We start from the raw sequence: 25,117 nt of genomic DNA, 5'->3' as shown, positions 1-25,117 counted from the left end.
GAAAAATGGTGTGTGTGTGGCACACCTGCCCTCATACGTGTGTGTATGTGTAGGAGTGACTAGACATAGAGTAAAGGAGTGACGTGAACAACCGTGTGTCTCACCTGCAGGGCAGCTGGTCTTTGCGGATTTGCCAGCGAGAGCAGAGCTCCGAGGCCAGTCTGCTGTCCAGCATCCAGGAGGAGGAGTCTGGGAGGAGAGAGCGCTGCCACTGGACACGACCTGGAAACACCCATACAACACAGCCTGAGTGGACCACACACATATCAGTCAAACACAGCAGAGACCAATGACTCATGCATGCACGCCACAAGCGAGTGCACACGTCTCACCTGACTCTGACAGTCTGAGAGGACATGGTCGGCCACACTCCCCATCCGCTTCAAACACAACATTACCCTGCTGGAGAGGGAACACACAAACACACACCCCGTTATTTTGGGCTGGACGAATGCCATATCAAAATAATGCCATTTAACTGTCAGCTTGAAAAGAGAGATTCCCTCTACAGAGTGGAGTGGATGTGCAGGAAGAGTATTCTAATGAAAGTGAATGGAAGGGAAGAGTGTATATCTATCTATCTATCTATCTATCGAGATAGATAAAGACACACACACACTGCATTCGGAAAGTATTCAGACCGCTTGACTTCTTCCACATTTTGTTACGTTACAGTCTTATTCTTAAATTGATTAAATTGTTTTTTCCCACTCAAACTACACATAATACTGCATAATAATAAAGCAAAACAGGTTTTTAGAAATTTTTGCAAATGTATAATTGTTTTAAAAATGAAATATCACATTTACATAAGTATTCAGACCCTTTACTCAGTACTTTGTTGAAGCACCTTTGGCAGCGATTACAGCCTTGAATCTTCTTGGGTGTGACGCTACAAGCTTGGTCACACCTCAATTTGGGGAGTTACTCCCATTCTTCTCTGCAGATCCTCTAAAGCGCTGTCTGGTTGGATGGGAAGCGACCCTGCACAGCTATTTTCAGGTCAAAGATGTTCGATCGGGTTCAAGACCGGGCTCTGGCTGGGCCACTCAAGGACATTCAGAGACTTGTCCTGAAGATTATCCTGTGTCATCTCGGCTGTGTGCTTAGCGTCGTTGTCCTGTTGGAAGGTGAACCTTCACCCCAGTCTTAGGTGCTGAGCGCTCTGGTGCAGGTTTTCATCAAGGAACTCTCTGTACTTTGTTCCGTTCATCTTCCCCTCGATCCTGACTAGTCTCCCAGTCCCTGTCGCTCAAAAACATACCCACAGCATGATGCTGCCACCACCATGCTTCACCGTAGGGATGGTGCCAGGTTTTCTCCAGACGTGACGCTTGGCATTCAGGCCAAAGAGTTCAATCTTGGTTTCATCAGCCCAGAGAATGTTGATTCTCATGGTCTGAGACTCATTTGGGTGTCTTTTTGCAAACTCCAAGCGGAGTGGCTTCAATCTGGCCACTCTACTATAAAGGCCTGATTGGTAGAGTGCTGCAGAGATGGTTGTCCTTCTGGAAGATTCTCCCATCTTAGGAGGAACTGGAGCTCTGTCAGAGTGACCATCGGGTTCTTGGTCACCTCCCTGACCAAGGCCCTTCGCCCCCGATTGTTCAGTTTGGCCGGGCGGCCAACTCTAGGAAGAGTCTTGTTGGTTCCAAACTTCTTCCATTTAAGAATGTTGGAGGCCACTGTATGCTTGGGGACCTTTTGGTACCCTTCCCCAGATCTGTGTCTCGACACAATCCTGTCTTGGAGCTCTACAGACAATTCCGTCGACCCCATGGCTTGGTTTTTGCTCTGACATGCACTGTCAACTATGGGACCTTATAGAGACAGGTGTGTGCCTATCCAAATCATGTCCAATGAATTGAATTTACCACAGGTGGACTCCAATCAAGTTGTAGAAACACCTCCATTTTAGAATACGGCTGTAAAGTAACAACATTTGGAATTAGTGAAGGGGTCTGAATATTTTCCGAATGCACTGTATACACTGTACTGTAGTATATCAGAACAAAGGTGTGAGTGAGCAGATGTTAAACATTAGTATATAGATCAGAACAATGTACAGTAATAGAGTAAAGTGTGGTTATTCGGGACTGTAGTAGTATGCAATAGACAGTTGTCTATGGCAGTGTTTCTCAGTCCGGGGCCTGTATCCACAAGGCATCTCAGCGTATGAGTGCTGATCTAGGATCTGTCCATATAATCTTGTTCATTATGACCCAAAAGGCAAAACTGATCCTAGATCCTACTATTTGTGGACACGGGCCCAGGAGTCCCAAAGTGGTGCACATCTTTGTTTTTGGCCTAGCACTACCCACCTGCTTACACGAATGAACTCATCATCAATCCTTTGATTAATGGAATCAGGCATATAGTGCTAGGGCAAAAATGTTCACTCCTTTCTTAAGAAATGCTGGTCTATCGAGAGTATGGAGGAGTGTGTATGCACAGTCATTTGGAGTATTACCTTGGCCAGGGTGCAGTGTACATTATGTGTATGCAGACTGGCGTCATTGGTAGTATTACCTTGTCCAGGGTGGAGTGAAAGTAGAGGGGTAGTTTCAGGGCCAGACACAAATCAGTGGTCAGAGTGAGGGTGGAGAGTAGGTTTAGGGGCAGGCTCCTGTTGAGGAGCTGCAAGGAGAGGAGCCGCCAGCAGCCACCCTGGGGCACTGACACCGCCCCACTGAAGTTGACCACCTTGACGCACGGGGGACAGACGGTCAGCACGGACATACCGATAGCAGGACATTCAACTGTAACTACGCAGATCTCATTCTCTCATATTTTAACTAGAGACTGACTTCAACCTGGGAAACTAGGCCGGTGAAATGTTGAGGGGCTGAGTTGTGTGCCTGTACAAAAAAAATCAAGGCAAACTACTTTTGCACATAGCTTTCGGGCTGAACTTCTATCGAGTTGACCTTCTGGTCGACTTCATAGAAATCTCAACGGAATTCATGGAACCACATTTGTATGATGTAGCTATCTTCTGAGATGCTCAGCGCAATTACAAAAAAAGACCACCCCCCCTACCTTGAGTAAGCCCTGGGACTCCGGGGAGAGGATGGCATCCTGGACGGTGAGGGGGAAGTGGAGGGTGTTGGTCAGCCACAGGTCCACGTGGTCTGCCCCTTTCTGCCTCTGTCTCACCTGGAAGAGATTAGACAGCTCCAACCCCCTAGAGAGAGGAGGGACAACCATTCACATGTGGTCTGTAGGAGAGAGAGGCACTCTGTCTCTTAAATTGTGTTGATAACATAACACACATTCACTACATTTTCTAATGATTTTTTTGTTATCTGGATTTGATACTTCGTAAATACAAACTGAAAACAGAACATAAAAGTCGTCTAACACACCTTGAGGGCAGAAAATACAATTGAAAGCTCCATTTGAGCAGAGTATTTGTATGGTCTTACCTGTGTGTGCTGTGGAAGCCAGGGAAAGTGTTCACTGTGTGATTCCCCAGGACCTGTAGGCTAATATGACTGGAGCATCTTCTACCCTGACCTGGCAGAGACCCTGCTGAACACAGTTATAACATTGGATTTTAAAGTAGGTGGTTCCTCTCTGTAGATAGCAGTTACATTCCAGCTAATACAGGACAGTTGTATTTTTCATAGTGATAGCAGCTAAATACAGATCTAGAGTGGCATAAATATACTGCTCAAAAAAATAAAGGGAACACTTAAACAACACATCCTAGATCTGAATGAAAGAAATAATCTTATTAAATACTTTTTTCTTTACATAGTTGAATGTGCTGACAACAAAATCACACAAAAATAATCAATGGAAATCAAATGTACCAACCCATGGAGGTCTGGATTTGGAGTCACACTCAAAATTAAAGTGGAAAACCACACTACAGGCTGATCCAACTTTGATGTAATGTCCTTAAAACAAGTCAAAATGAGGCTCAGTAGTGTGTGTGGCCTCAACATGCCTGTATGACCTCCCTACAACGCCTGGGCATGCTCCTGATGAGGTGGCTGATGGTCTCCTGAGGGATCTCCTCCCAGACCTGGACTAAAGCATCCGCCAACTCCTGGACAGTCTGTGGTGCAACGTGGCGTTGGTGGATGGAGCGAGACATGATGTCCCAGATGTGCTCAATTGGATTCAGGTCTGGGGAACGGGCGGGCCAGTCCATAGCATCAATGCCTTCCTCTTGCAGGAACTGCTGACACACTCCAGCCACATGAGGTCTAGCATTGTCTTGCATTAGGAGGAACCCAGGGCCAACCGCACCAGCATATGGTCTCACAAGGGGTCTGAGGATCTCATCTCGGTACCTAATGGCAGTCAGGCTACCTCTGGCGAGCACACGGAGGGCTGTGCGGCCCCCCAAAGAAATGCCACCCCACACCATGACTGACCCACTGCCAAACCGGTCATGCTGGAGGATGTGGCAGGCAGCAGAACGTTCTCCACGTTCTCCAGACTCTGTCACGTATGTCACGTGCTCAGTGTGAACCTGCTTTCATCTGTGAAGAGCACAGGGCGCCAGTGGCGAATTTGCCAATCTTGGTGTTCTCTTGCAAATGCCAAACGTCCTGCACGGTGTTGGGCTGTAAGCACAACCCCCACCTGTGGACGTCGGGCCCTCATACCACCCTCAAGGAGTCTGTTTCTGACCGTTTGAGCAGACACACACACATTTGTGGCCTGCTGGAGGTCATTTTGCAGGGCTCTGGCAGTGCTTCTCCTGCTCCTCCTTGCACAAAGGCGGAGGTAGCGGTCCTGCTGCTGGGTTGTTGCCCTCCTACGGCCTCCTCCACGTCTCCTGATGTACTGGCCTGTCTCCTGGTAGCGCCTCCATGCTCTGGACACTACGCTGACAGACACAGCAAACCTTCTTGCCACAGCTCGCATTGATGTGCCATCCTGGATGAGCTGCACTACCTGAGCCACTTGTGTGGGTTGTAGACTCCGTCTCATGCTACCACTAGAGTGAAAGCACCGGCAGCATTCAAAAGTGACCAAAACATCAGCCAGGAAGCATAGGAACTGAGAAGTGGTCTATGGTCCCCACCTGCAGAACCACTCCTTTATTGGGGGTGTCTTGCTAATTGCCTATAATTTCCACCTGTTGTCTATTCCATTTGCACAACAGCATGTGAAATTTATTGTCAATCAGTGTTGCTTCCTAAGTGGACAGTTTGATTTCACAGAAGTGTGATTGACTTGGAGTTACATTGTGTTGTTTAAGTGTTCCCTTTATTTTTTTGAGCAGTGTATAATATGTGCCTTCAGAAAGTATTCATACCTCTTGACTTATTACATAGTGTTAGAGCCAAAATGTATTAAATATATGTTTTTGTTTTTAGAGATCTTTGCAAGTGTATTGAAAATGAAATACAGAAATCTCTTTTACATAAGTATTCACACCCATGAGTCAATACTTCGTATACGCACCGTTGGCGGCAATTAAAATGTAAAATGGAGCTGGAGAAGAAGGCTGACATTCTACGTGTTCCCAACCGATTGTGTTTTTTGTTCGTTTATTTGCGTTGTTTGTAACTTATTTTTTTACAATGTTGCCGCTACTGTCTTTTATGACCGAAAATAACTTCTGGACATCAGGACTGAGATCACTCACCACGGACTGACAGAATCCTTTTTTCCCCTTTAACGAGTCTGACGAGCCCGACGCAAATTGTATACTGCTTTCTCGGGAATAGGCCCAGATCGCCGTGATTTGCGTGAAGAGGAGGCAGAGAAAAAGGGCCAGAGGGCGGGCTGCCTTCTGAGAATTTGCAGGCAATTGAATAAACCCCCACTTCCTTCTATTCTGCTAGCAAACGTGCAATCTTTAGAGAATAGAATCGATGACCTATGCAGAAGATTAAACTACCAACGGGACATTCAAATAAAATCTTATGCTTCACGGAGTCGTGGCTGAACGACAACACTATCAACATACTGGTTGTACGCTGTACCGGCAGGATTGAACAGCGTCATCTGGTAAGACAAGGGGTGGTGGAGTGTGTATTTTTGTAAATAACAGCTAATGCACGATATCGAAGGAAGTCTTGAGCTATTGCTCACCTGAGGTAGAGTATCTCATGATAAGCTGTGGACCACAGTATCTACCTAGAGAGTTTTCATCTGTATTCTTTGTAGCTGTTTACATACCACCACAGACTGAGGCTGGCACTAAGAAAGCATTGAATGAGCTGTATTCCGCCATAAGCAAACAAGAAAACGCTCACCTAGAGGCAGCGCTCTTAGTAGCCGGGAACTTTAATGCAGGGAAACTTAAAATCAGTTTTACCTCATTTCTATCAGCTTGTTAAATGTGGAACCAGAAGGAAAAATACTCTGGACCACCTTTACTCCACACACAGAGACGCATACAAGAGCTCTCCCGCGCCCTCCATTTGGCAAATCTGACCATAATTATATCCTCCTGATTCTTGCTTACAAGCGAAAATTAAAGCAGGAAGCATTAGTGACAAGATCAATAAAAAAGTGGTCAGATGAAGCAGATGCTAAGCTACAGGACTGTTTTGCTAGCACAGACTGGAACATGTTCTGGGATTCTTCTGATGGCATTGAGGAGTACACCACATCAGTCATTGGCTTCATCAATAAGTTCATCGATGACGTCGTCCCCACAGTGACTGTACGTACATATCCCAACCAGAAGCCATGGATTACAGGCAACATCCGCACTGAGCTAAAGACTAGAGCTTGCGCTTTCAAGGAGCAGGATTCTAACCCGGAAGCTTATAAGAAATCCCGCTATGCCCTCTGATGAACCATCATTCAGGCAAAGCGTCAATACAGGACCAAGATCAGCTGCGCCATCGAGAGCATCCTGACTGGTTGCATCACTGCCTGGTATGGCAACTGCTCCGCCTCCGACCGCAAGGCACTACAGAGGGTAGTGCGAACGGCCCAGTACATCACTGGGGCCAAGCTTCCTGCCATCCAGGACCTTTATACCAGGTGGTGTCAGAGGAAGGCCCTAAAAATTGTCAAAGACTCCAGCCACCCTAGTCATAGACTGTTCTCTCTGCTACCGCACGGCAAGCGGTACCGGAGCACCAAGTCAAGGTCCAAGAGGCTTCTAATCAGCTTCTACCCCCAAGCTATAAGACTCTTGAACACCTAATCAAATGGCTACCCAGACTATTTGCATCCCCCCTTTACACCTCTGCTACTTTCTGTTGTTATCATCTACGCATAGTTACTTTAATAACTCTACCTACATGTACATATTACCTCAACTAACCGGTGCCCCCGCACATTGACTCTGTACCGGTACCTCCTTGTATATAGTCTTGCTATTGTTATTTTACTGCTGCTCTTTAATTACTTGTTACTTTTATTTCTTATTCTTATCCGTATTTTTTTAAACTGCATTGTTGGTTAAAGGCTCATCTACACCTGCTGTATTAAACTGCATTGTTGGTTGAGGTCTACACCTGCTGTATTCGGCACATGTGAATAATCATTTTATTTTATTACAGCTTTAAGTCGTCTTGGTTATGTCTGTATCAGCTTTACATATCTGGATTCTGGGATTTTCTCCCATTCTTCCTTGCAGATTTTCTGAAGATGGGGAATGGAGGTGAACAGCAATCTTCAAGTCTTTCCACAGATTTTCAATGGGATTCAAGTCTGGGCTTTGGCTGTGTCACTGAAGGACTTTCACTTTCTTGTTCTGAAGCCATTCCAGCGTTGCTTTTGCTGTATGCTTGGGGTTATTGTCCTGTTGGAACATAAATCTTCACCCCAGTCCAAGGTCATTTGCACTCTGAAGCAGGTTCTCATTCAGGATATGCCTGTATTTAGCTCCATTCATTGTTCCCTCTATCCTTATCAGTCTCTCATTCCCTGCCGCTGAAAAGCATCCCTTAGCATGATGCTGCCACCACCATGATTCACGGTAGGGATGGTGTTAGACGAGTGATGAGCTGTGCCTGGTTTTCTCCAGACATTGCGCTTTGCATCCAAGCCAAACAGTTCCCTTTTTGTCATCAGACCACAGAATCTTTTGCCTTCTTTTCAGTATTTCACGTGACATTGTGCTAACTCCAGGCATGCTGTCATGCGCCGTTTTCTCAGGAGTGGCTTCCGTCTGGCCACTCTTCCAGAAAGCCTAGATTAGTGAAGTGCTGTAAAGACTGTTGTCCTTCTGGCATATTCTCCCATCTCAGCCAAGGAACTCTGTAGTTCATTCGGTTCTTGGTCACCAAGGTCCTTCTTGCATATTCTCCCATCTCAGCCAAGGAACTCTGTAGTTCATTCGGTTCTTGGTCACCAAGGTCCTTCTTGCACGGTTGCTCACACGGCCAGCTGTAGGCAAAGTCTGGGTAGTTCCATATTTTTCAGTTTCCCAATGATGGAGACCACACTCTAGAAATGATTTTATGTCCTTCTCCAGATATACGCCTAATGACAATTCTCTCGGAGATCTACGGACAGTTCCTTGGACTTCATTGTATAGTTTCTGCTCTGGCATGCACTGTCAACTAGGCTTGGGTGATATCCAGATTGTCAAACCAACCTTGTGCCATACCTGGATATTCAGTAATACCGGCACTGAACACAAGGGTGCTATTTTTAAACCTCACAGCCTTTGTAAACCAAAACGTTAGCAATGCTAACAAGTACATGTACAATCCCATAGAGAATGCTAACTAAATGCTAATGAGTGCATAGCGAACATTTTATACACGATATCTAGCTGGCAAACATTTCGTTGTGAATTCCATACTGTAACTAGATGACCTGGTGCATGCTGCACAACAGTGAGTGACTCACAAGGCACCGGTCTCTCGTCATTGTGTGCTTGTAAACAAACACCACGTGACCGAGGACTATCGGTAAGCTTCATAATAAAAGATTATGTGACAGTTGAAATGGAAAATGCAATCTCCTAACATATTGCACAAGTTGACTGCAGGTATTTACATAAAATGTAGCTACAAATATTCAAATGAATAAAAATACTTGAAAGAACTAGTTAACGGTATTGAAAAACCATCCTGTGGCCATTTCCAAATACCCAGCTATATGGTATACAAGGCTACTGTCAACTGTGAGATCTTATACAGACAGGTGTGTTTCTTTCTAAATCATTTCCAAACAATTGAATTGGCCACAGGTGGACTCCAATCATGTTGTAGTGACATCTCAAGGATAAAATAAAATTGGATGCAACTGAGCTCAATTTGGAGTGTCATAGCACATTTGTGTGAACATTTATGTAAATTAGATATTTCAGTATTCTTTTCTTTTTTGTACATTTCTAAAAACATGTTTTCACTTTCTCATTATGGGGAATTTTGTGTAGATGGGTGAGGGAAAAATCTATTTAATCAATTTTGAATTTAGGCTGTAACAACAAAATGTGGAATAAGTCAAGGGGTATGAATACTTTCTGAAGGCACTGTAGATACACACACAGTTTTTGTCTTGGATACTGATTGCCTGAATGACGCAAAATAACTTGTTTACTGTTCTAATTATGTTAGTAACCAGTTTACAATAACAGTAAGGCACCTCGAGAGGTTTGTGGTACATGGCCAATATACCACGGCTAAGGGCTGTGGCCAGGCACTCCACGTTGTGTCATACTTAAGAACAGCCCTTATAGCCATGGCATTTTGGCCATATACAGGACAGTATCTTCAGAAAGTATTCACACCCCTCACCTTTTTCCACATTTTGCTGTATTACAGCCACAATTTAAAATGGATTAAATGGAGATGTGTTGACACTGGCCTACACAAAATACCCCATAATGTCAAAGTGGAATTATGTGTTTTGCAATTTTTACACATTAATAAAAAAATATATTGTCTTGACACAATAAGTAGTCAATCCCTTTGTTATGGCATGCCTAATCAAGTTCGGGAGTAAATATTTAACATGTCACATAATAAGTTGCATGGACTCAATCTGTCTGCAATAATAGTTTAACATGATTTTTGAATGACTACCTCATCTCTGTACTCCCCACCTACAATTATCCCTCAGTCGAGCAGTAAATTTCAAACACAGATTCAACCACAAAGACCAGGGATGTTTTCCAATGTCTCTCAAAGAAGAGAACCTATTGGTAAAAGGGTAAAACACACACACACACACACACACACACACACACACACACACATATATATATATATTTTAAGCAGACATTGAATATCCCTTTGACCATGGCTAAATTATTCATTAAACTTTGGATGGTGTGTCAATACACCCAGTCACTACAAAGATACAGGCGTCCTTCCTAACTCAGTTGCCGGAGAGGAAGGAAACCACTCAGGCACAGTGGAGGTGTCATAACACCAATAAAACCTAGCTGTCAAACATTGAAATGGTTCCAATCGTTTTTTCCGACATTCATATTTCCCATAGGGGATTTTAGAAATACTTAAAATAAGGGCTGTGTTTCATGTAGGCTTACCCTGGTGAGATGCTTTCATAACCACGTAAATCTCTCTCAGACAAGGTGACTTGTCAATATATTTCGCTCTATTTACTCTCAGATTCTAAAATGCTAATTATCCTCAAAGTAGGCGTCATGCTAAACTACAAATCCCTGCAAGCTCCTGCATGTCATCTCTAGCTGACACCGTTGCTAACATGTACTGTGTCAATTTAAAACTTGCACAAGACAGTTAACAGAATTCTCCATTTAAAGAAATGTTGCTTATTAATTCATTACTACATTTAGTTAATCCAGATTCTTACCTTTGCCTCGATTCGGCAGTCTCGTCCAGATCATTATGGTATTTTTTGTTCTTTATGACAGCCACATTAGCATCTAATTAGCATTTCATTTTGGGGAGTAAATACAGGCCAATATATTGATCAAAGTCACCTTGTCCTAGAGAGATATACACGGTTATGAAAACATCACGTCAGGGTAGGCCTACATGAAACTCAGCCCTTATTTTAAGTGTTTCTAAAATCCCCTATGGAAAAAATGTATGGTGGAAAAACGATTGGAACCATTTCACTGTTAGACCACTAGTTTTTATGGGTATACTCTATGGTGACTTTAAAACAGTTAGAGTTTAATGGTTGTAATAGGAGAAAACTAAGGATGGATCAACAACATTGCAGTTACTTCACAATACTAACCTAATTGACAAAGTGAAAAGAAGGAAGCCTGTAAAGAATACAAATATTCAAACATGCAACCTGTTTGCAACAAGGCACTAATGTAATGCTGCAAAAAAATATGGCAAAGCAATCAACTTTTTGTCCTGAATACAAAGTGTTATGTTTGGGGCAAATCCAATACAGTAGTACTGTGTACCACTCTCCAGATTTTCAAGCATAGTGTTGGCTGCATCATGTTATGGGTATGCTTGTAATCGCTAAAGACTGGAGAGTTTTTCAGGATTAAAAAAAATGTAATGGGAGCTAAGCACAGGCTAAACCCTAGATGAAAACCTGGTTCAGTCTGCTTTCCACCAAACCATGGGAGATTAATTCAACTTTCAGCCGGATAATAACCTAAAACAAAAGGCAAAATCTACAATGGAGTTGCTTACCAAGAAGACAGTGTCTGAGTTACAGTTTTGACTTAAATCTACTTGAAAATCTATGGCAAGATCTGAAAATGGTTGTCTAGAATTTTGAAAAGAATAATGGGCAGGTGTGGAAACCTCTTAGAGACTTACCCAGAAAGACTCACAGCTGTAATCACTGTGAAAGGTGTTTCTACAAAGTATTGACTCAGGGGTGTGCATACTTATGTAAATTCGATTTCTGTATTTCATTTTCAACAACTTTGTCTAGAAACATGTTTTCACTTTGTCATTATGATGTATTGTGCATAGATGGGTGGGGGAAAAAAGCACTTATCCATTTTGAATTCAGGCTGTAAAAACAAAATGTAGAATAAGTCAAAGGGTATGAACACTTTCTGAAGGCACTGTACTACAACTCCTTGGGCCTTATTTACTTAAATATACACACATGCTATCAACTCATTAGCAAAATAGGAAAATATCTCACACAGCTGAGTTTGGTTGTTGCAGGTGCTTGGGAATAATTTGATGATGATATATCAAGAGCAGTTTGCAAGTTCCTTTACATTTAAGACATCAACATTATTACCACAAATGGCAAATAGACCCAGTATTTCTCTACCTTGCCATTTAAATGTACCTCTGCAGGCTAGCGTAGCCACTTGTGTGAAGTTTGTCGCTGATGCTCTCAGCAGGACTGGGCTGAACTCCAGAGTGCTGTCCACTTTGGATAACAACTGCATTTCCTAAGAAAAAAAGAACAAAACTGCTGTTAGATACAATATAAACCTCTGCATGGGTAATACTGAATACATATTAAATAGACTCCATTTGATTACTATGCATATGTTTACACAGAAACTTACCTTCACATAAAGTTTCTTTCCTCCTGAATTCAACATACAAATTCCAATTTTTGTCTCCCCTGTAGGATACAATTAAGACATAATAGGTTAATGACATGTTATCAACATTAATGACAGGATCGAATAAATACTGTATTGTTGCCCAACAAAACACTGAACATTGCACGTCTCTCTGTCGCCAGTAGGTGTCACTATGCATCCAAAATGGATACATCTACCTTTAGACAGACAGTCAATAACAAAGCAATCTTCAGGGCTACTTGACATGATTGAGAGCTAATCCTTTTAGGTACTGTGACTATACTCCATGCACATAATCTAAGAGTGTAATGCTGATGCTCTATGATGCCCATTCCAAGGTAGAAGGTACATGCCCCATCTATCCCATTCATGCATGCCAATTCCATCGGTTGTACACAAGACAAAAATTGACTGATATAACTCCTCATATAAGGTCAGATGACTGACAATTAACTTAAAATTAGATCTAATGTTACTCACTAGGTAAAAGCGGTGCTACTTTGGTATGACCTGCACAGTAGCCTTAAGTGAAAGGAGGTGATTACATGTACAATATGCCGCGATCATAAAAACTGAGTGCTCTAGCCTACAGCAGCATTGCAGTAGTTAGGTGGGTGAAAGCGCTGAGTTGACACTTCGGGGCTGATTTCCTTGGCTCTGGAAATTCCTGTCAACTTCACGTTTCTCTGCAAGTGAGACCATGGATGAAAAGTTCCTGTGCTACAGTTCACGCTTCACCTCCATCGATTGCATTGTATTGGCAAACCAATGAAGGAGCGACCAACCGTTCATTATGGGTCACTAAGTTCCCCGCTTTAGTACTGTTTCACAGAAATACAATTTCTATCTAATGTTAATTTCCTAAAAGCATTTTAATGTCAAATAATGCATGTTTTCTTTCACACATGAAACGGTTGACTTTACAGCCATAGTGCATATAGGGCCACTTAATCTGGGTCCGGGAAACAGACCCTAGTGTAAGTCTACTATTAGATTAAAATGTAAATGGAGAAAGCCAGGAAAACATCCCTTAGTTGTTTATGATGTAGAGTCAGTGGACAGAAGAACAAGGAAAGAACATTAATCTCCCATGTCCAAACTGTAAACAATTCTGCATCCCAAATGACACCCAATTCCCTATATAGTGCACTATTTTGACCAGAGCCCTATGGGTCCTGGTAAAAAGTAGTGGACTATGTAGGGAATAGGGTGCCATTTGGGACAAAACCAATGTTAATCTACCATCAATCTATAGGCTACATGCCTGGTGTGATTGGGATCTTGGAGCAGGGAGATGTAGTCTATTCTACACAGTATAGTCTGGTCTTGATAAGGTAGCGCTAATGGCCCTGTGTATGTAATATGGGGTATGATGGTGATGGGGATACAGGATGAACTTGCACCTATGGGCTGATCTAATATCAGTTTGCCGTTTCCCTTTAATGGTTAAGATGAGAATTTGGGGAAGGACTTGTTTGATTCTACAACTAGCTTGGCTCCCGAGTAGCGCAGCAGTCTAAGGCAGGTAGCCTAGTGGTTAGAGCATTGGGCCAGTAACCGAAAGCTTGCTGGATCGAATCCCCGAGCTGACATGGTAAAAATCAGTCGTTCTGTGCCTGAGTAAGGCAGTTAACCCACTGTTCCCTGGGCACCAAAGACGTGGATGTCGATTATGGCAGCCCCCCGCACCACTCTGATTCAGGGGGGTTGGGTTAAATGCGGAAGACACATTTCAGTTGAATGGATTCAGTTGTACAACTGACTAGGTGTCACTGCATCTCAGTGCTTGAGGAGTCACTATAGACACTATGGTTCGAATCCTGGCTGTATCACAACCGGCCGTGATTGGGAGTCCCATAGGGCGGCGCCCAATTGGCCCAGCAAGATCCAGTTTTGGCCAGTGTAGGCCATCATTATAAATACAAATTTGTTCTTAACTGACTTGCCTAGTTAAATAAAGGTTAAATAAAATACAAAAAATAGGCTCAATGGTAAGGCTCCCAAATCCTAATCAGTGTTTCTCCCAGATTTTTCTTTAGGCGGGGTGCAGAGGTCCCTAAACCCGCAGAACACCAACATTCTCTATTGAAACCTACCAACATCCTAAAATATTTGAAGTTATTCCTATAGCTCTCATGCCTTACCCCACCTCCACCCCCAAAAACGAGTCCCCTAGCCCCCGACACCCACCGTTGGCGGAGCAGCGGCCCGTCGCTGGGGTAACCAACAGGACCAGGATGTGCTCGATGACGTAGGTCTTGAGCTTGTCCAGGTCAGCAGGACGTTCTGTGTGCTCCGACAGCCTGATCTGGAGGTTGAGTCCCTGCTCCACCCCGGCCGCGTTGTCCTCAACGCTCTGGAAGCACGACCCCTGGGGATACGGCAGGAAAGGCATACCAGTTACGCAGAGGGAGCAAGGAGGGAGAAAGGGGGAGGGGGTTGGTTGAATAGAGCAAAGAGAGAATGAAGAGGCGTGTAGAAGGAGCGATTAGTGGAATGTGGAGAGAGATTGGGGGGCAAGAAAGGGGGACAGGGTGTGAGACAAATGAGTAAAATTGTGTAAGAAAAGGAAAAGAGGAAGCGATGAAGAGTGGGAGAATACTAAGAGTGTGTGTGCATGCTTGTACACACACACACACACACACACACACACACACACACACACACACACACACACACACACACACACAGTATATACATAGCCAGCTAGAGGTAAAACTATGGGCATCAACCTGCTTCTCTCCAGTCCCTCTGTACTGTACCTAACCCAACCCACTAAACCTTCATTAACCTGACAAGATCAGCATCTGAGGTGTGCAAAGCTCGGCGCAAACCAGGCCTTGTCGTCTTAGGAGGAGAAGTGACTCAGGCCTGGACTTAAGAAACAGACAGCTTGCTATCCCTGGCTAGACCCCACAGGGCCTCGGCCTACAATAAACACCAAGCCCCTGTGGATACAACAGATACACACAGACTACCGGCCACTTCCTGAAGACTCCATTTTAGTACTTATCCCCCCTGACCATAAGAGTTGGCTATACTTTACAAACAGATCTGGGACCAGGCTATACCATACTAGCAGTATTCACAAATCATTATGAACAAAGTTGGGTTAGGTTTGGGAGATAGAGTGGTGGGTGGGGCTTGCGTCATGGTGGTAATTGCGCCACATGTGTTTAGGGAAGCTCCCGGCCAATTAACAGTCTCGTGAGAAAGCAATTATGCGCCTAGCAAGTGGTCTCACTCTCCTTGGGGCTTCTTGAGAAACCAGACCGCAGTCAGATATCACAACACTGCAGCTCACTCAATAGACGTCCTATACACAATCTTTCAAACAATTTCATCATGAGCAATGATTCTGCAGTAAACTTTACAGCCACAACTCACGTAACATAGGTCTTATAACTGACTACAGGAGAATAACCCTTGTGACTATCGTGAAGCCAACAAGATAGTGAGTACACAGGGTTAAGGAGTATTCAGCACTCATGTTGACAATAGTTGGAAAAAATAATAAAATAAATAGTAAACGGGCATAAGTGCTATGAAAATGCAAAGGTATTCTTACAGTTACCATGGAATAAGGACTCTGCAATTTAAACGTTTTGCCCTTTAAAACGCAAATAGTTTGTCTCAAAAATATAGTGGTCATACACATGCATATCTGTTTAGATTTTTGTCTCGTGTAAATTTTTAACTAATGTAAAGCATATTTTGGTCTGTTAAAAATAATAAGTATATACAATTTACATATTGACGACATTATAGTGAAAAGGGGGCGGTTTTAAAAAGTGATGAGATGCCCAGTACCTGCGGCTGGCTGTATATGCTCTTGGGTAAACTGCACTCCAGCAGTAGCCCCAGGATAGTGATGTTGGAAGAATCTTCCTGTAAAAGCAAAAACAGAGAACAAAGATCAAATGGCAGAAATATACAATCAAGAGGTTGATAACTCAGCCTTCATCCCAATGCTCTTTGATGAGACAAATAGCTTGAAAAGTCATGTTGATTAGACTAAATAAATTAAAGACAGTTTAATTAATCCAGATTAAATATCAAAATTACATCCACCACTCCTTTAAATTAAAGTCTAACAGGACTAGTGAAGAAATAAATACAGGCATGTGTAGCATAATTAACTAAACTAATTATGTGAGGTTATATTAAGCAAAACATTGGTAACATACAGTTGAAGTCAGAAGTTTACATACACCTCAGCCAAATATATTAAATCTCAGTTTTTCACAATTCCTGACATTTAATCCTAGTAAAAACTCCCTGTCTTAGGTCAGTTAGGATCACCACTTTATTATAAGAATGTGAAGTGTCAGAATAATAGTAGAGAGAATGACTTATTTCAGCTTTTATTTCTTTCTTCACATTCCCAATGGGTCAGAAGTTTACATACACTCAATTAGTATTTAGTAGCATTGCCATTAAATTGTTTAACTTGAGTCAAACGTTTCAGGGAGCATTCCACAAGCTTCCCACAATAAGTTGGGTGAATTTTGGCCCATTCCTCCTGACAGAGCTGGTGTAACTGAGTCAGGTTTGTAGGCCTCCTTGCTCGCACACACTTTTTCAGGTCTGCCCTCAAATCTTCTATAGATTGAGGTCAGGGCTTTATGACGGCCACTCCAATACCTTGACGTTGTTGTCCTTAAGCCATTTTGCCACAACTTTGGAAGTATGCTTGGGGTCATTGTCCATTTGGAAGACCCATTTGCGACCAAGCTTTAACTTCCTGACTGATGTCTTGAGATGTTGCTTCAATATATCCACATAATTTTCCTTCCTCATGCTGCCATCTATTTTGTGAAGTGCACCAGTCCCTCCTGCAGCAAAGCACCCCACAACATGATGCTGCCACCCCCGTGCTTCACGGTTGGGATGGTGTTCTTCGGCTTGCAAGCCTCCCCCCTTTTCCACCAAACATAATGATGGTCATTACAGACAAACAGTTCTATTTTTATTTCATAAGAACAGAGGACATTTCTCCAGAAAGTATGATCTTTGTCCCCATGTGCAGTTGCAAACCGTAATCTGGCTTTTTTATGGCGGTTTTGGAGCAGTGGCTTCTTCCTTGCTGAGCGGCCTTTCAGGTTATGTCGATATAGGACTCGTTTTACTGTGGATATAGATAATTTTGACCCGGTTTCCTCCAGCATCTTCACAAGGTCCTTTGCTGTTGTTCTGGGATTGATTTGCACTTTTCGCAACAAAGTACGTTCATCTCTAGGAGACAGAACGCGTCTCCTTCCTGAGCAGTATGACATCTGCGTGGTCCCATGGTGTTTGTGGTCCCATGGTGTTTGTACTTGCGTACTATTGTTTGTACAGATGAACGTGGTACCTTCAGGCGTTTGGAAATTGCTCCCAATTGTTTTTCTGAGGTCTTAGCTGATTTCTTTTGATTTTCCAATGATGTCAAGCAAAGAGGCACTGAGTTTGAAGGTAGGCCTTGAAATACATCCACAGGTACACCTCCAATTGACTCAAATGATGTCAATTAGCCTATCAGAAGCTTCTAAAGCCATGACATCATTTTCTGGAATTTTCCAAGCTGGTTAAAGGTACAGTCAACTTAGTGTATGTAAACTTCTGACCCACTGGAATTGTGATACAGGGAATCATAAGTGAAATAATCTGTCTGTAAACAATTGCTGGAAATATTACTTGTGTCATGCACAAAGTAGATGTCCTAACCGACTTGCCAAAACTATAGTTTGTTAAGAAGAAATTTGTGGAGTTTGAAAAACTAGTTTTAATGACCCCAACCTAAGTGTATGTAAACATTCGACTTCAACTGTACATGAACAGCATAATTGCCATCTCAGTCATTGAACCCTATGACCTTTGTGGTTCTGGACTGGGTTGTTCTTTGTGACAACTGTTGATGTAAGAAGGGTTTTAAAACTGATTAATTGATTTATTAACATGACCTGTAGGTTATCCCAACTACAAGGCAGATCTCTTTGACACTATTATAACACAAGTATTCACTAGTCAAGACCTTAGACTTAGGCAACAGTATTTATACATGACAGTGTATTTGGATTGGTGCATAGTGCATTATTTAATATCAAAAGTGGTGGTGAGCTCAAAGCTACACAGTGAAATAACAGTTACCTCATCCAATGACTTGGTCAGAGGGGGGGGGGGAATGGAGAGAAAAAGAGAGCGAGAGAGAATTTCAACCTCCCCACTAAAGAGAGCCAGAGAGAGAAAGAAAGAGAGAGAGAGTAAAGAAATAAAGGGAAGGGGGAACTAAATTTAAATCTGGCTGCCAAAGCTCAGTCTATATTTAAACCTGTTCATGTGTTCAGCAGCTCAACAGGCCATGTTACAGAAACACAAACCACAAACACCATACAGGAACGACTTTACTCTCTGTCTAGTAATAACGAAACCTCTCATAAAAGTATATCCAGATCAGTGAAGAAACAATGCTTGTGTCCCAGATGGCACCCTATTCCATTTATAGTGCACTTCTTCACCAAAACCCTATTTTCTATATAGTGCACTGGTCAAAAGTTGTCCACTATATAGGCAATAGGGTGCCACTTATAAAAGACGCAGCCCATATGTTGTCTTGTAAAACTTTAGTTTCACACGCCATATAGTGCCTTCAGCGTTGTAACAGAAGAAGTGTGTTCAAAATAATAGGTTGAGTATATAAGTAAACCATACTGTGAAATAACAACGACCATCTGGCCCCCCCCCCCAAAAAAAATAAACTAGAAGCAAGTCTGAGTGATTGTGAGAATGCAGCCAGGCTGACATTTTGAAACTGCCAGCCGCTTCCTGTTACCGAGGGTAACGTTCCTCCGAAGAAGCCTCGTGCCGCTTTCACTCCTTCCCTTGATGTTTTTAAAAGTGGGTGAGAGTACGTGTGTGATGTGACTGTTTGCATGCTCCTTGTTTGTTTAGGCACAAGTGTGTGATTCTGTATACACAAATATGAAAGTGATTGATCATGTGTCTGCATGCATGAATGTGTATATACCTCGTGTACGTACACCTCTCATGTAAATGTGTGTTTATGTCACTGGTTAGTTCGTGTGTGTCTTTATGTGTTGGGTTATCTCTGTATCGGGACTGGCAAATAGGGGAAGTCAGCTGCTGATGGCTATCAGATGTCAGACAATACAGCAAGGCCTGCACACTGCAGAGCAGGGCAGAGGGCCATGCTAGCAAGTCTTATACTTAGTGTATGTTGTGGTAAATGTGTTTGTTTGTAGGTATGGTGTGAGCCTGGAATGCACCCTCTCTCATTGTGGAGCTAGAGGAGTTAGAGCCCTGTCTATCTTATCTATGAACATAGACAGGGCTCTAACTCCACAATGAGATAGGGTGCAGGCCAGGCAGCAGGCTGTTAGCCAGCCTGCCAGTTTAGTGGAGTCTGCCACTAGCACAGTCAGTGTAGTCAGCTCAGCTATCCCCATTGAGACCGTGTCTGTGCCTCGATCTAGGTTGGGCAAAACTAAACATGGCGGTGTTCACCTTAGCAATCTCACTGGAATAAAGACCTCCTCCATTCCTGTCATTATTGAAAGAGATTGTGTTATCTCACATCTCAAAATAGGGCTACTTACAGTGCCTTACAAAAGTATTCATCCCCTTGGCGTTTTTCCTATTTTGTTGTATTACAACCTGTAATTTAAATTGAATTTTTGGGGGATTACATGTAATGGACACAAAATAGTCCAAATTGGTGAAGTGAAAAAAATTACTTGTTTAATTGTTGGGTTTTTTTTATAAAAAAAAAACGGAAATGCGGTGCGTGCATATGTATTCACCCCCTTTGCTATGAAGCACCTAAATAAGATCTGGTGCAACCAATTACCTTCAGAAGTCACATAATTAGTTAAATAAAGTCCACCTGTGTGCAGTCTAAGAGTCACATGATCTAAGTATATATACACCTGTTCTGAAAGGCAAAAGTGTCTGCAACACCACTAAGAAAGGGGCACCACCAAGCAAGCAGCAACATGAAGACCAAGGAGCTCTCCAAACAGGTCAGGGACAAAGTTGTGGAGAAGTACAGATCAGGGTTGGGTTATAAAAAAATCTGAAACTTTGAACATCCAACGGAGCACCATTAAATCCATTATTTAAAAATGTAAAGAATATGGCACCACAACAAACCTGCCAAGAGAGGGCCGCCCACCAAAACTCACAGACCAGGCAAGGAGGGCATTAATCAGAGGCAAAAAGACATCAAAGATAACCCTGAAGGAGCTGCAAAGCTCCACAGCGGAGATTGGAGTATCTGTCCATAGGAAGACTTTAAGAAGTACATTTCACAGAGCTGGACTTTACGGAAGAGTGGCCAGAAAAAAGCCATAGCGTAAAGAAAAAAATAAGCAAACACGTTTGGTGTTCACCAAAAGGCATGTGGAAGACTCCCCAATAATATGAGACTAAAATGGCGCTTTTTGCCCATCAAAGAAAACGCAATGTCTGGCGCAAACCCAACACCTTCCATCACCCCGAGAACACCATCCCCACACTGAAGCATGGTGGTGGCGGCAGCATCATGCTATTGGGATGTTTTTCATCGGCAGGGACTGGGAAACTGGTCAGAATTGAAGGAATGATGGATGGGGCTAAATACAGGGAAATTCTTGAGGGAAACCTGTTTCAGTCTTCCAGAGATTTGAGACTGGGACATAGGTCCACCTTCCAGCAGGACAATGACCCTAAGCATACTGCTAAAGCAACACTCGAGCGGTTTAAGGGGAAACATTTAAATGTCTTGGAATGGCCTAGTCAAATAACAGACCTCAATCCAATTGAGAATTTGTGGTATGACTTAAAGATTGCTGTACACCAGCGGAACCCATCCAACTTGAAGGAGCTGGAGCAGTTTTGCCTTGAAGAACGGGCAAAAATCCCAGTGGTTAGATGTGCCAAGCTTATAGAGACATAGCCCAAGCTGGAATTACTGCAAAAGGTGGCTTTACAAAGTATTGACTTGGGGGGTGAATAGTTATGCATGCTCAAGTTCTGTTTTTGTGTGTTATTTCTTGTTTGTTTCACAATAAAAAATATGTTGCATCTTCAAAGTGGTATGCATGTTGTGTAAATCAAATAATACAAACCCCCCAAAAAATCAATATTAACTCCAGATTGTAAGGCAACAAAATAGGAAAAATGCCAAGGGGGTGAATACTTTCGCAAGCCACTGTAATGTTAGATCTCTCACTTTCAAGGCAGTTATAGTCAATGTGAACTAATCATTGATCATAATCTTGATGTGATTGGCCTGACTGAAACATGGCTTAAGCCTGATGAATTTACTCTGTTAAATGAGGCCTCTCCTTCTGGTTACACTAGTGACTATATCCCCCGCGCATCCCGCAAAGGTGTTGCTAACATTTACAATACCAAATTTCAATTTACAAAAAAAAAAGATGACTGCGTTTTTGTCTTTTGAGCTTCTAGCCATGAAATCTATGCAGCCTACTCAATCACTTTCTATAGCTACTGTTTACAGGCCTCCTGGGCTGCATACAGCGTTCCTCACTGAGTTCCCTGAATTCCTATCAGACCTTGTAGTCATGGTAGATTCAAATTTTTGGTGACTTTAATATTGACATGGAAAAGTCCACAGACACACTCCAAAAGGCTTTCGGAGCCATCATCGACTCAGTGGGTTTTGTCCAACATGTCTCCGGACCTTCTCACTGCCACAGTCATACTCTGGACCTAGTTTTGTCCCATGGAATAAATGTTGTGGATCTTAATGTTTTTCCTCATAATCCTGGACTATCGGACCACCATTTTATTATGTTTGCAATCACAACAAATAATCTGCTCATCAAAAGCTGTGCTATAAATTCTTGGACAACCCAAAGATTCCTAGGATGCCCTTCCAGACTCCCTCTACCTACCCAAAGACGTCAGAGTACAACAATCGGTTAACCACCTGAGGAACAAAATGTAACCTTGCGTAATACCCTAGATGCAGCCGCAACCCTAAGAAACTAGCTCCCTGGTATACAGAAAATACCCGAGCCCTGAAGCAAGCTTCCAGGAAATTGGAACAGAAATGGCACTACACCAAACTGGAAGCCTTCAGATTATCTTGGAAAGACAGTACCGTGCAGTATCGAAGAGCCCACACTGCTGCGCAATCATCCTATTTTTCCAACTTAATTGAGGAGAATAAGAACAATTCAAAATGTCTTGTTGATACTGTTGCAAAGCTAAGTAAAAAGCAGCATTCCCCGAGAGAGAATGGCTTTCACTTCAGCAGTGATAAATTCATGAACTTCTTTGACGAAAAGAGCATGATCATTAGAAAGCAAATTACAGACTCCTCTTTAAATCTGGTTTAGATCTTATCTGTCGGAAAGATATCAGTTTGTCTCTGTGAATGGTTTGTCCTCTGACAAATCAACTGTAAATTTCGGTGTTCCTCAAGGTTCTGTTTTAGGACCACTATTGAATTCACTATATATTTTACCTCTTGGTGATGTCATTCGGAAACATAACGTAACTTCCACTGCTATGCGGATGATACACAGCTGTACATTTTGATGAAACATGGTGAAGGCCCAAAATTGCCCTCCCTGGAAGCCTGTGTTTCAGACATAAGGAAGTGGATGGCGGCAAATGTTTTACTTTTAAACTCGGACAAAACAAAGATGCTTGTTCTAGGTCCCAAGAAACAAGGAGATTTTCTGTTGGATAAAACAATAAATATTGATGGTTGTACAATCGTTTCAAATAAAACTGAAGGACCTTGGCGTTACTCTGGATCCTGATCTCTTTTGACAAACATATCAAGACTGTTTGAAGGACAGCTCTTTTTCCATCTACGTAACATTGCAAAAATCTGAAACTTTGTCCAAAAATTATGCAGAAAAATTTATCCACGCTTTTGCCACTTCTAGATTAGACTACTGCAATGCTCTACTTTCCAGCTACCCGGATAAAGCACTAAACAAACTTCAGTTAGTGCTAAACACGGCTGCTCGACTCTTGGATAGAACCACATTTTTTTTTATCATATTACTCCAGTGCTAGCCTCTCTACACTGGCTTCCTGTTAAGGCTAGGGCTGATTTCAAGGTTTTACTGCTAACCTACAAAGCATTACATCTTTCCGATTTGGTCCTGCCATACATACCTACACGTACGCTACGGTCACAAGACGCAGGCCTCCTTACTGTCCCTAGAATTTCTAAGCAAACAGCTGGAGGCAGGGCTTTCTCCTATAGAGCTCCATTTTCATGGAATGGTCTGCCTATTCATGTGAGAGACGCAGACTCGGTCTCAACCTTTACGTCTTTACTGAAGACCCATCTTTTCAATAGGTCCTATGATTGAGTGTAGTCTGGCCCAGGGGTGTGAAGGTGAACGGAAAGGCACTGGAGCGACGAACTGCCCTTGCTGTCTCTGCCTGGCTGGTTCCCCTCTTTCCACTGGGATTCTCTGCCTCTAACCCTATTACGGGAGCTGAGTCACTGGCTTACAGGTGCTCTTCCATGCCTTCCCTAGCAGGGGTGCGTCACTTGAGTGGGTTGAGTCACTGATGTGGTCTTCCTGTCCGGGTTGGCGCTCCCCCCTTGGGTTGTGCCATGGCGGAGATTTTTGTGGGCTATACTCCGCCTTGTCTCAGGGTACTAAGTTGGTGGTTTGAAGATATCCCCCTAGTGTTGTGGGGGCCGTGCTTTGGCAAAGTGGGTGGGGTTATATCCTGCCTGGTTTTCCCTGTCCGGGGGTATAGTCAGACGGGGCCACAGTGTCTCCCAACCCCTCCTGTCTCAGCCTCCAGTAATTATGCTGCAATAGTTTGTGTCGGAGGGCTAAGGTTAGTCTGTTATATCTGGAGTATTTCTCCTGTCTTATGTGGTGTCCTGTGCGAATTTAAGTGTTCTCTCTCTCTCTTTTCTCGGGGGACCTGAGCCCTAGGTCCATGCCTCAGAACTCCCTGACCTGATGACTTCTTGCTGTCCCCAGTCCACTTGGTCATGCTGCTCTCCAGTTTCAACTGTTCTGCCTGCGGCTATGGAACCCTGACCTGTTCGCCGGACATGCTACCGCATCTGCTGTCTCTAACTCTGAATGATCGGCTATGAAAAGCCAACTGACATTTACTCCTGAGGTGCTGACCTGTTGCACCCTCTACAACCACTGTGAGTATTATTATTATTTGACCCTGCTGGTCATCTATGAATGTTTGAACATCTTGGCCATGTTCTGTTATAATCTCCACTCGGCACAGTCAGAAGAGGACTGGCCCCCCCCTCAGAGCCTGGTTCCTCTCTAGGTTTCTTCCTAGGTTCCTGCCTTTCTAGGGAGTTTTTCCTAGCCACCGTGCTTCTACATCTGCATTGCTTGCTGTTTGTGGTTTTAGAGTGGGTTTCTGTATAGCACTTTGTGACATAGGCTGATGTAAAAAGGGCTTTATAAATACATTTTATTGAAATTTGATTGATATGTGTGTGTGGCTTTATGTTGTGGTAAACATATCTATCCTGTTGCCACGTGTTGTCTGTTGACTTTCTTGTCCAGGAACAATTGCCTGTTGGGAAATAAATAAAGTATATTGAGTTGAATGGACGTACCTGAGTTTGGCTCAGCTTGATGCTCTGGATGTGGGGGAATACGAGGATGCTGTCCTTCCTATGGGCCCCCTTCAAAGAGCCCCGGTGGACACCCAAACCCAAAACCTGAGTGAAAGGACATCACTGTTAAAGGGACCGTTCATATAAAT

At 43.1% G+C, this 25,117-nt stretch overlaps 1 protein-coding gene across 7 annotated transcripts in view; it reads right to left on the bottom strand.

Moving 5' to 3' along the window:
• Positions 1-25,117, bottom strand: part of LOC115202075 (transmembrane protein 131-like) — a 112,800-nt gene that overhangs the window by 27,086 nt on the left and 60,597 nt on the right. For 3 of the 7 annotated variants that reach the window (XM_029765952.1, XM_029765957.1, XM_029765959.1), the window contains exons 7-16: positions 24,969-25,073; positions 16,202-16,279; positions 14,582-14,762; positions 12,371-12,429; positions 12,127-12,250; positions 3,426-3,531; positions 3,040-3,184; positions 2,530-2,703; positions 333-402; positions 105-222 (exon numbers count right to left, since the gene is read on the bottom strand). In XM_029765952.1, the coding sequence (XP_029621812.1) occupies positions 105-222; positions 333-402; positions 2,530-2,703; positions 3,040-3,184; positions 3,426-3,531; positions 12,127-12,250; positions 12,371-12,429; positions 14,582-14,762; positions 16,202-16,279; positions 24,969-25,073 (1,160 nt within the window). The remainder of the gene's footprint in view (positions 1-104; positions 223-332; positions 403-2,529; positions 2,704-3,039; positions 3,185-3,425; positions 3,532-12,126; positions 12,251-12,370; positions 12,430-14,581; positions 14,763-16,201; positions 16,280-24,968; positions 25,074-25,117) is intronic. The other 4 variants (XM_029765954.1, XM_029765953.1, XM_029765955.1 and 1 more) reach the window with 4 other exon arrangements.

This window comes from Salmo trutta, chromosome 11 (genome assembly GCF_901001165.1).
Source record: "Salmo trutta chromosome 11, fSalTru1.1, whole genome shotgun sequence".
NCBI classification, from domain to species: Eukaryota; Metazoa; Chordata; class Actinopteri; order Salmoniformes; family Salmonidae; genus Salmo; species Salmo trutta.
This window is presented reverse-complemented; position numbering and strand designations above follow the sequence as displayed.